At 41.6% G+C, this 12,670-nt stretch overlaps 1 protein-coding gene across 1 annotated transcript in view; it reads right to left on the reverse strand.

Annotated features, from left to right (window-relative positions):
- The window catches only part of acsl3a (acyl-CoA synthetase long chain family member 3a), a 39,777-nt gene extending 30,642 nt beyond the window's left edge, over positions 1 to 9,135 (reverse strand). Inside the window, exons 1-3 of the mRNA XM_030066321.1 lie at positions 8,997 to 9,135; positions 2,548 to 2,607; positions 1,978 to 2,362 (exon numbers count right to left, since the gene is read on the reverse strand). Coding sequence (XP_029922181.1) covers positions 1,978 to 2,352 — 375 coding nt within the window. The 5' untranslated portion in view covers positions 2,353 to 2,362; positions 2,548 to 2,607; positions 8,997 to 9,135. The remainder of the gene's footprint in view (positions 1 to 1,977; positions 2,363 to 2,547; positions 2,608 to 8,996) is intronic.
- Positions 9,136 to 12,670: the final 3,535 nt, after the last annotated feature.

The following is a 12,670-nucleotide window of genomic DNA, read 5'->3' on the forward strand; positions in this document are numbered from 1 at the left end:
CTCTTTATGGATGGCATGAAATTGAAATGTTACAAGGCACAGTTGCATGTTTTATTTGCTGTGTATGAAAATCAGGGACGGGGGCAAGAGTTCGCTGAGTGAATCTGCTTCCAAAGAGGAATATTTCTTCTACTGGTTTCCTTACAGACATTTGTGTGAGTTGACCAGTGAATTTCATACACCGGAGAATGAAATAAACACAGGTGCCTGGATATACACTCTAACACTCATGCACTGATTAAAGCCCACTAACCCACCGACAACACCCCCTACACCCCAACACACACTCACATTTGTTAAACACGTATTAGTGGGGTTATACTGGCTCCTAATGGTTAATAGTTGCTAGTGCAGCATATGCATATGCAATAGATGTGCACTACTTGCAAGCATACACACAAAAGCACACAGTAATCTTTAAAGTTGAGTAAGAACACTGTTTCTCATGTGTCTTACTGGCTGTAAACAATTGTGAGTGGCTACAAAAACTGAGGCATGTTCTCTTGCAGCAACCAGTGTTTCAACAGTGGACTGGAAATGGATTAGAGGGATTGGGCAATTTGAGGATTAGCGAGGTAATTCAGATGTAATTTAAAGTGTGCATTTCAAAGTTGGCTCATACACACTGTACTGTGCATACTGTACTGTGCAGAGTCACACACACACATACACACATTTACAAAGCGCTGCCTCAAAGATTAGACTGAATGATGAGGCAATAGCGTCGAGGTCATCTGAGGATGCGAGTGTCAGTTTGGACCAGCACGTTGAGCAAGAGCAAATCCAAAATGTCAGACGTGACACAGTGCCAAAACATGCCACGACATGTCAGCATCATAAGTGTCTCTCATCCTTCCCACAGCCTTCCCATTTTCTCTCCTTTCCCCGACCTCCAATCTCTCTTTGAGCATTTCAGCTACTTATTGTTCTTTTCTCACCTTTTATCTTCTCTCCATCCTCCCTCTTAACACAAGAAATGCCAACTTGAACAGGAATAGTATAAATATCAGACATGGTCTTCCTTCCTTTCCTCCATTGGTTTTTACTGAGACTCAAGCTGGTGAAACAGTCATGGAGGGGCAATTCGAAAGCAGAGATATTTTCGTCTTTCAATTCAAACCAGCTAGCAACTGGTAGTGGTTCATAGTGTTAAATGAGTACTTAGTAAGTAGCTTGCAATGCTCCTTGTCTGCAATGAGGGATCCTGATGACGCCAACAATTTGATTGTAATTTGAAGGAAAATGTAGAATTTCTTCCTCACTGTGAGACAAGTCTGCAGTGGAGGAAAAAACTCTAAATAAAATCCTGAAAGAAACTTCCCTTTATTTTCCTTCTCCTCATCCAGTCTTTTCCTTTTCTGTTCTTTTATTTTTTCTTTCTCTCCCTTTCACTTACTCTCCTCATACTTTTTGAATGTATTTGTTCCTTTACCATCACATATCAGTACCCATACCTCCTTTTACTGTTCCTTTGAATTTCTCATTTTACTCTCTCTCTGTATTATTCTGTGATTCCAGATACTTGATTTTCCCCACAGTCTCATATTATTCTCATCCGCAACACTACATATTGCATGGATTTTGATATCCATGGACCATCATGTTGGTTCATGCAGAACGCCGGAGTCATGCATGAAATCACCTGATCAGCATCAGTTGACACACAATCACCAATGACATCCCAGAAAGTGAATGCAACGCTTCTTACAGTCTGACGCTCATACTGCTGCCAAATCCATCAATCAGTCACGTCTGGGTTGATGTTGTTATAGAATAATATTCTGTATGTCGTGGGTTTTTAATTTTATTTTGCTCTCACATGTTAAATGGATTTTCCATTATCCATTGTTTTGTTATGTTTAATATCCATTGTTTGCTGTACTCTTATTTATATTCTATTTTTCTACTGCTATTTTACAGCTTTAATGACCCAGTTTTCCCACAGGGATCATAACTCCTTTCTCCATGCCTCCATACCTTTTTAAACACCTTCCCGTTGTTCTGTCGTTCATCCTCCTCGCTGATCACCTCCCTGGTACCCAGACAGTCTCTGTAGGGGAACCTCTGAGCCGCGTACTCAAACACCTTATCCAGGGTGTCCACCCCGAGGTGCATCGATGTCACCAGCCTTTTGGTGGAGCTCACAGCCCGGTAGGGACCCTCAGGGCTTCCCGACACCGAGCGGGCCTTCATTCTGCGGGCTCGGTCTTCCTCTGAGCCGCCGAAGCCCGGGTCGGGGCCGGATATCCAGCTGAGAAGGTAGGAGGGCAAGAAGGTGATGGAGGTGTAGATCCACACCATGAGGTGGAAGAGGAGAAGGAGCATGGGGTTCAGGTCCTCCTTCAGCTTCATCTTGGAGGCGCTGTTTGACAGCAAAAGGCAGGTGTTCAATAGTTTGATTGGCTGGGGCTGAGTCTATGTGAGGTGGAAGTATGAAAAAGAAATCTTATAGGAAAGGTTATGTGTTTATCTCTTCTCTTTCTTTGTCAATCCCTATTTTCCTCCCTCTCTCCTTCTGCTTTTCTTTTTTGTGTTAGAGAGCTTCACCCTTCTCCTGTTGGTGGTTATACTTCTCTTCGGTAACAGCTCCACAGGTCCTCGTCACTTCTGGAAAATAAATGATATTAACTTGGCATTAGAACGACAACTATTTAGTTTCTGAAGTAGTTTCAGTATGACAGAGCACCCTGAGAACATACGCCTGCTTCTGAAGTTACTCAGCGTTTGCAACCTCATGAGAATTTCATCCAGGCCTCATTGTGAATCTGAAATGAAAAGGCTGATGCGTCACATCCTCACAGTGTTCAGCAAAAAGCAGAAGAGGGATTTTGTTATTTGGCAAACCACGGTGAGACAATCCGACCCCCGACACCCTCTCTGTATTTCTCTGATCAAAGGTTCCTCTCCCTGCCTGTATCAAGTGGACTAACTAATAACACAGCAAGAGCACAGCACAGCCTCCTGTCACTGTTAATATGACTGGCACCGACAGCGAGTGAAAGAGAGAGCAGATGTGTCATTAGATAAGCCAGGGAAAAGTGGAGCGGAGGAAATGCAGGGAAGTAAGGCATGAGATTTTGAGATCTGGAAAGAGAAAAAAGAGGGGAAAAAATAGGGGAAGAGATTAGGGTTTGGCTGATGAGGGATTTTGAAGGCTGGCACCACAATTTTTGCAAGCAGCCACGAGCTGATATTTTCAGCAAATATTCAGTATTTTCTGTCCTGACCATCTTTATTATCCTAAAAATAAACCTAAAACAGTCAATTATTCAGTGTTTCTCCCAGAAATGTATTCTCGCCAGTATAGAAAACCTTCTGAATCAGTATTTAGAACACCTTGAGACTAAAATTCACTGAAATCCTTGCTAATGAATTTGGCAGTCTGACACATTAGTCTTATCTTAGTGGAGATGTACAGTTGGAGAGTGGCAGGTAGGTGGAGCAAAAGAGGAAATAGTAGCAGAGAGGGGAAGAGAAAAAGAGAAGGTTAAAGTCTGACAAGAGTCTGACAAAAGAAGATGACATTTAGTGTGAGATGGAATTTATAAGGCTTTTGAGTGAGCATGTGTGAGTATGTGTGGCAGCGTACAACACACTAAACAAGAGATGGCAAAGAGTGGAACAGATGAGCACACAGACAGAACAAGCTGTATCTAAAGTGTGTGCTCTGCCAAGTGGCGGATCCACTGGCTCCAGTGTACCCGTTAAACCCCATGACGCAATGCAAAGGAGAGGGGGGCATGGTGCTTGCTCAGATGGACCGTCACACACTCCCTCAAATGAATGTATGGTGTTTGACAGTGGATCATGTATATCTGTGTGTGTATTTCTCTCTCTCTCTCTTTCTCTCTCTCTGTCTCTCTCTCTCTCTCTCTCTCTCTGTGACACACACACACAGAGTCCTGCATTGTACTTTAGCAGGGTGATGATGCAGACTGGCAAACTTCACCTGACAATGGCAGAGTTTAGGAGCTGTCCAGGGTGCTGAACAGTGATTAGTGTTTACCCTCTGCTTTGGCTGATAGTTTGCTCTGTTTTAACTGAGGTATGTTTGCAGGTGCAAAGGCTATACTTAGTATTTAAGCTGTGCTAGGAAAGTTTTTTTTATGTAAAATGACCACTGCATTACCTATCAGCCTGAATCCCAAAGTGAGGCTGCAATGGAGAATCTCACCTCTACTAACTGAGAGAAGGAAGTGATAAAAGTGTCTCCTAAGCAGTCGTAAATGAGCTCTCTGTCCAAAAAAAAACCTACGCAGAAGCTGTTTAATGTTTAATAAAATTGCCTCCTGCAGCTTTAAGTTCCTGTTTTTACTGTTTTTACTATCCCACAGCTATAACAATCATGTGCCCTGTCAAAAAGGTGCACGCCCCTCCACACACACACACACACACCCTGATTAGACCTACAACAGTCTTTTTTAGCCTTAGTAATTAATTATTCATGTGACAGAGAAGCTCATCTTCCTCCTCTGTAGCACCACATCCTTCGCCTAGCCCTGTATAAGCCATCCAATGACACACACACACACACACACACACCTTACGCAATGCCCTAACCACACTCATCCCTGAAGTGTTCCTTTGAGACTTATGAATAAATCAGACAGTTCTTCCAAACTGCCATCTGTTCCCTTTGAGATAGCATCCTGCCTCTCAAACTACAGCACCAGTGTTGCTGCTGGTGTCCCATTACCCATTAAGTCAAGTCAGGTCAATTTTATTTGTACAGCCCAGCATCACAAATTACAAATTTGCCTCAAGGGGCTTTACAGCAACATAACATCCTCTGTCCTTAGACCCTGACATCAGATAAGGAACAACTCCCTTAGAAAACTCTTTAACGGGGAGGAAAAAGAGAAGAAGCCTCGGGGGGAGCAACAGAGGATGGATCTCTCCCTCAGGACAGACAGACGTGCAATTGATGTTATGCATACAGACCACATGTTACAGACACTGAAACGAATCAAGCCAAGACGCCGAGCTTTTTCAGGTTGCAGAAACAGACTAATGCACGGGGAGTACGGTGTAATTTACTCTCTGACTTCCCCTTCCTCGTATCATCCAATGCGCTTTTGTTTACTGGATTTGCTTTCTGTGGAAGTGCTCATTTTTTATGCCACAAGTGCAGGTCAATGACACAGAGGCTACAGAGGAGTGTGGTCCACTGGAATAAGCAAACCATCAAACTGAGGGAATAAAATAAGCAGATCAGGGTGCTAACGGGCTTGAACTGGTTTCACCATAGTTTCCCTTTATGTAATGACAGCACACGCTGTCAGAGAAACAGACCTACCACAGCGGAGTGGGTTAGACGACTAGGACATAGAAACTTTCATGAACCATGAAGTAATTTCATTTCATTTAAACTCTGCACAGGTTCTGACACTGCAGCAAGTGATAGTAAACACTTGCCATTGCTGCTGCAAAAGTCAAATTAAACTTCAATCACTGGATGTTTTAATCTTAAAATGTGCTGTTGAACACTGGACAAAACTATAGGTTTGTGTCTAAAAAGTGCCATATTACATAGACTTGAATTCTTCCATTTCCAGTTGTGAACCTAAACAAGATTCTAAGCAGGCCTCTAGCTAATAATGCTAAGCGGTAGTATTTAGTTGAGAGCTGCAATTTTATGACTTTAGGGAAAGCTACTATGTCAACAGACTATATTATACAACCTTAGGGAGTCAGAGTAAACAAGAAAAGGGAGATAAGGCGATGCAGGGAGGGAAGAGGGATGGAGGCTATGTTGCTGCCTACTGGCATTATGGGAGAACTATGACTAAACTTTGTTTAAAAAAAAACAAACAAAAAAAAAAAACATGTAGATATACAAATGCTATTTGGAGTCACCTTTGACCAAAGTGGCCCACACTGCCATGAGTGCATTAATTTTAGGATGCCCTAGGATGCTCTGGATCTCTAGGTGCTCACATACTGGCACCTGCACCTGTACACGTGTGCATGCATACACAAACACAGAAAACACACACAGAGTAGTACATCAATTCCAGGCACCTGTAATTTCTTCACAGAATTTCATCTGCATTACCATCTGCCCTAATTAGCCTGTCACTAACAAGAAGAGACAAGCCCAGTTTAGCCTGTGGTTTCAGTGAAACACACCAACAGCACCAGGAATTCCTCACTTTCCAACCAGGCCTGAGCAACCTGCCTAACAGGCCCAACCCCTCTCTCTTTCTTTCTTTCTTTGTCTGTGCATAGTTCATAACCATAAGCTTTGAGATGGCAGCATGGCAAAACACACGCAAGCTTAAATCAAGTCTCTTACATTGAAAAAAAAATATAAATAAATACCGGGAGAGTGACCGATGCAGTATGTAGTATGCAGTTGCTCAACGAGAGCTTTATGCAACAAGCAAGAGCTTTAGAAACAGCCTGCACTCAGTGGATTAATTGAATAATATTCTGACAAGGCCTACTAAGTGGTGGGGTGAGCATATGTGTGTGTGTGTGTGTGTGTGTGTGTGTGTGTGTGTGTGTGTGTGTAAGAAGGAACCATTGCTTCCTTAAGGGATTGTGTGAATGGGGTCTTTTGTGTGCCAACGTCATCGTGTTTTCACCCACTCAGCTAAGCAGGCAGGCTGAAGTCTTGCAGAAAGTTCAACATGGCCATTGTGATGAAGCACACGACACAGTCCCACTGCACTGCCAAGGGTCAGACTATGTGTGTGTGTGTGTGTGTGTGTGTGTGTGTGTGTGTGTGTGTGTGTGTGTGTGTGTGTGTGAAATGTCTGTGGCACATTTGTGTGTGGGTCTGTGACAGCCGGGCACACACTGGCCTAAGTCTAAATGTATTTTCCCATTTGAGATAATGGCGCAATCAAAAGCTTGCAAAAGCTCCGAGGAATCTTAAGCATGATTTCACTAAAAGTGAGAACACACAACACCATTGGCTGGATTATATGAATCAGACTACAATGTTTTGTTTTCTTTTGTGTGTGTGTGTGTGTGTGTATGTGTATGGTGACACAATCTAGATTATTTCTTCATTACAAGCTGTGTGGATGTTTTTGACTTAGCGTATACATGGAGTAGCTAATTTATGCAGTGATATTTGATGGAGCTTAACATGTGTATCTTTTTCATAGGTAGAAAAAGAAAACTAAGAAACAGCATTTTTGCTTTTCATGCTTCACCCAACAGCCTGCAGGATTCATACATGTCCTATTTATTTGGGATTATCTTTTACAGCAACACAGACGTGCATCCTACTTGTTTTCATATTCCAGGAAATATGGCTTAGGGGAGGGGTGCAGTGTGACTGTGTGCCCTCAAGTAACTTTGGACAATCCTTGCAGGACAATAGCATCTCTGTGTGTATGTACAGGCGCTCTCTCACGGACAGCCATGATTTGATAACCACTAACATGGGTTAGCTCGCTCCAGCACTGCAAACAGTCCGTAAAGCTGGACACCATGGAAAGTAGCTTAAGATTATGGAATTTACAGTGAGGACTGACATGAGGGCTGTGAATAAAAATCATGGGCGCAAATTTAGGGGGGAGCAGGGGGGACAAGTCCCCCCCAATATTTATAAAAGATAAATTTGTCCCCCTCAAAAAAATATCATGAGATACAAACTCCTCACTAATACAGGTAATATAACAATACAGAGTGGCAAAACACTTGTAAAATCGTTCATAATTGTTTTCCAAAAAAGCCTTACACCCCTATGCTTGGACCATACCATTTTTACTTTGGCACCCCTCTTGACCCCCTGACCCCCCACTAAATGTGTCCCCCCCAATGTCTAAGGGAAATTTGCGCAGCTGATAAAAATGCATCCCATTTGGTTTGCATTTCATAATAACTGTACACACATGCATCAGAAAAGCATAGACAAAAGTGAGTTGACGTTGCTCAGAGTTCATCAATCTAGGCTACCCATGTGCACAATGCTCAGTAAATATATATATATATATATATATATATATATGTGTGTGTGTGTGTGTGTGTGTGTATCATATTTATCTTCTATGTAAATTTCATCAGAATTCATTGGTACAGATAGGCCAGTAGTAAGGTATTAATTTCCCACTTGGGAGTCAGAGCCAGGCTCAGACTTCAACATCCAAGCGCTGCAAAGCTGTGTCAAGGCAGCCGGAATGTACATAGTACTTCCGGTTACGACTTTCAAAATAATACACGCTGGCAAATTTGGTTGGAGGAGGACTGTAGCTTGGTAAACTTTAGACATATCATCCAATATGTCCTTTTCACAGCGTATATTCAGAAACACTGAGTCTTTACTTCAATTAAGGATAGCCGCATCTGAAATGAGGAGACTTTTACTTGAACTTGTTGAACACTCAGAGTGAGGGAAAAAAATCGATTCACTTAAGTATCACAATCCTTTTTTCTTACATTTACTTACTTATTACTGAATTGATTTAATCAAAGCACAATACTTCTGGAATCACAATACTTAAGAATCGCAATTCATATCAAATCGGCACCCAAATATTGTGACAGTATCGAATCGGGAGATAAGCACACTGTCCCACCACTATTTAACACACTTCTAAATCTACTTCAGAGGTAATACTTGAGCAAAGTAATAACGCCTCTTCTTCAATAAGAATTGGTACTTTCACAACATCTTTAGGCTACTAATGTTAATAACTAACATGTAAACAGTAAATGTTTCTGAGATGGCGGCAGCTGATAAAGTACAAGGGAGCCAGAGACACTGCTTCACATTCATGATGTCTGATGTCTATGATCCCCATTTTCTAAGTTTAACCTTTAATTATACAGATAATCCCGTCGAGACTGGGGTCTTTATCCAAAGAGAGTCCTGCCCCATGATGGGCCTACTGAGCAGATACACGTTTAACACTTTTAATTTGAAGGTCAAATCGCCTTACTTCCTTACTTCCCCCGGTCTACCTTCACGAGCTTGCCGCGCCTGCAGCATCACGCACCATCTGAGCATCACGAGCGGGCTCGTGAACTAACCCAGCGCTCACCTCGCGGTGTTTGTGTCCCGCGGAGCTCGGACAGCGGCGGGCAGGCGACGCGGTGTGCAGCAGCCTGGCAGCCGGATCCCGCAGCCGCTCCGGTCGGTCCGCTCGTGCTGCTGCTCGGTAATCTGAGCCCGGAAGTGACACGCGCGTCGTCGCGCCTGTGTTATTGCACGAGGGGAGGGGGGGCGTTCCCAGCTATTTGATTGGACTTGTCAAGGTGGCGCGTGCTGAGGGCCGGTCCGCGGTTGAACGGAGGCTCGAGGTTACTGTCGGTCAGAAGGAGCCGGAGCACGCGCGCCCACATAGGCTAAACTCACGCGCGCACTATAGTCCAGTTTCTGCTCCTGGTTGTCTGAGGTTAAAAATAAATAAATGAATAAATAAATAAATAAAAATAAAGAGCAAAAACATTAGCTATTCGTCACCTGAGATAAAGGTAAACAGCGTGTATTATTTCAAAATTAAAAACAGTCATATTGTAAATGTAAATGTAAATATATGTAATAAATATATGTAATATGTAAATGTATTAAGCCTCCAATTACCTCTGAAGTCAATTTGATTCAATATTTAACGCCTTTAAATACATATTTAACATAGTTTTTCCTTCATATTTGGTAACTTATGAAATCAAAGGTGTGTGAATGGCTGTATCTCTTTCTGTATTAACATTAAAATTAACATGATGAGGTGTTTTCCATGACCTGGACACAGTTTGCAGGCATCAGGATTTCTTTGGGGTTAATTTGACCCCAGGCTTTTTGTTCGCTCTATAAAATCTTCACAAAACATCCCTCTGCTTCAGGGCATTAATCTGGCAGAACCATACCTGTAGTGGTGGGAGAAACGGCCCACTTCCACAACAACGGTGATGTCAACAACACACATGAGAACCTGACTCATAAACTTGAGTAATAGTTTTTATTCTAATAATTACTGGGGTAAAAGTGACCCCATATCATACAAAATGTTAGTTAACAAGAGGGTTAAAGGTCAGTCGGGTTATAATTCTTGTGAAAGTTGCCTAAATGCTGTTGTAAATTGTGATTTTATATAAAACCTACCGTGATATGAATGGAGCCTCAGTTTGGACCCTCAGATGATCTCTCAGTGTACGAAGAGCATCACTAGCACATAAATCACTTCCTCTGGACTCTAGAAGTTTATTCCTGTGTAAATCAGCGGACGCTTGGACTGTGGGATTTCATCACATTCTCTCAGCTGTGATGACGTAGCAGTGGTTAAGGCTGTTTTTGCTGAGAACCAGGGTCACATTTGCTCTCCAAGTACAAGAGTTGCATTAATTTAACGAATTATTATTTATCTGTCAGTATAAATTTCAAGTGTTTCCATAACAGTTCTCCTCAATCTCCAGCTTGGCTAAGTTCAGTTCAAATCAAATTCACTGTGTTTAAATGGCATGGACATTAAGAAAAAAAATATTGCTGATCCAGTGGGGCAAAATGCAATAATTCAGATCAGCGTTTAGTCATAAATAATGTGCTGTCACTTCTCATCACACTTTTACTCTTTGTACTGAACATTGTGATTTTACATAAAGTTTGTTAAAATGCTTTATAACCAGTTTTGTCAAATTCTATCCGTCTGCATTACTCAGTAGTGTGTTTGTAGTAAAGTATTTTATATTTTTTGCAGTTCCTGTAATATTTCTATATGTACTTGTATTTTTTCTGTGATATTGTCCTAAGGCTGTTCTTTTTTTTTGTTTTGTTTTGTTATGTAGTCCATTTATAATAGGCTATAGTTCTGTTTGGTTAGAAGATACAGAGCAGGTTTTTTTTTTTGTTTGTTTGTTTTTGTTTGTTTGTATGCTCCTATACATCAGTGAACAAGTACAATGTACAATCTGAAACTTCTGGAATACTTCTCTCATGCAGAAAAGAGGATTACACTCACACTTCTTGGTATCACGACGCAGTGTAGCTGCCTGCTGACTGAGCTTTACCAACACACACACACACACACACACACACACACACACACACTTGGTTACAATCAGAGTACGTACATTTTTACAGATTTTGAATGTGTCATATCTGTCATGCATTATGTTTATTTGTTGCATTTCTATCAAGAGGCGCTTTCAATCATTGTTCATGTGTTGACTATTGGCCATGTGTGTGTGAGAGAGCCGCTGTGTGATGACTCACACACACTCTCACATGCACTGTGGCTGAGTGATGTACCAAGGACAGACCAGCAGCCTGACAGGTTCAGCTGTAGAGACTGCAAGGGGGAGGAAGAGTGTGGAGCTCTGCTAACTCTTCATGCCCACCACACCCCAGCAGCAGATTGCTAATGGGAGAATATGTATAATCCAACATCCAAATATAGCTCTCATCCGTTTTAACCACTAAACAGCCGGTCAGATGACTCAAGCACAGTCTTTGAAATCGATAATCTGAACACCATCTGTTGTCTTCGGTAGTTATGTTCACAAATCATAAGACGTTTTCTGTTATATTTTTATTTTGAAAGTGAGGAGAAAACAAATAAAGCAGAAAAAAAACTACCAAAATAAAGACACAAGTGCCTCCATGGTCATATAGAGATGCAGTTGTGCACTCATTGTTTGGTGCATGTGCTGTTGCAGGCATTTCATGATTTATTAAATAGATAAAGTGATGAGCTCTGCTGAGGCTCATATGAAGAGCTCGAAGACACCTCCTGTTCAACCTGCTGTCCTCTAGGAGGCGCTACAGGTGCATCAAAATCTGGACAAACAGGCTTAAGAACAGTTTCTTTCCCTGGGCCATCGAGAACTCCTAACAACAGCCATAACACACACACTACAGAGAAATGCCATCATCTGCTGTGCCACTTTCACCTTTAATTCACAACACTATAAATGCAGCATACAACATTTTTTTTTTTTTTTTATGTGCAGTGCACAATGTTTTTAAATGCAACAACCATTGTTTATTATGGTATTTAGTTTAGGTTCATATTTAGTGGATGTGTGCTTGTTGTCTGTCTTTAACTGTCTCATTGATAGCACTCCTAATTTTGATATATAATTACAATAAAGGCTTTCTAGTCTAGTCTTCCTGAAGTATCTCAGAAAAGGCTAAATTTAATAGTTTTGATCTTTGATCTTTTGAATGGATCATTTAATGTCCAAAAAGTCAATGAAATGACACTTTAAAATGGGTTTATATGGAATGGCAATAACATTTGAGAACAATGCATCTTTACATGAGTGTGTGTGTGTGTGTGTGTGTGTGTGTGTGTGTGTGTGTGTGTGTGTGTGTGTGTGTGTGAGTGAGACAGAGAAGGTCAAATAGGAGTGAGAGTGGTGGCTGCCTTGAAATGTCAATGTTGCCATAGAGATGGGCTTTGTGGTGCGTGAGATTCAGATGTTCCAGTGTTCAACTCGTCTGTTCATTCAAATGTTGCTTTGGCCTTTTCAACACATCATCCTGTAGAGTCTTCATGATTGTATAAAACTGGCTGTAATTCCCAAAGGGTTAATGCCATATTTTTGTTCAACCCCTTAAATTAAAGATGAAAGTCTGCACTTCAATCACGTCTTGATTATTCCATTTCAAATCCACTGTGGTGGTGTACAAGGGCAAAATTATGAATATTGTGTCACTGCCCAGATACTTATGGACCTAACTGTATATTATTAGCAACTTACTTTGCCTCCCCTAATG

This window comes from Myripristis murdjan, chromosome 13, assembly GCF_902150065.1.
Source record: "Myripristis murdjan chromosome 13, fMyrMur1.1, whole genome shotgun sequence".
Taxonomy (NCBI): domain Eukaryota; kingdom Metazoa; phylum Chordata; class Actinopteri; order Holocentriformes; family Holocentridae; genus Myripristis; species Myripristis murdjan.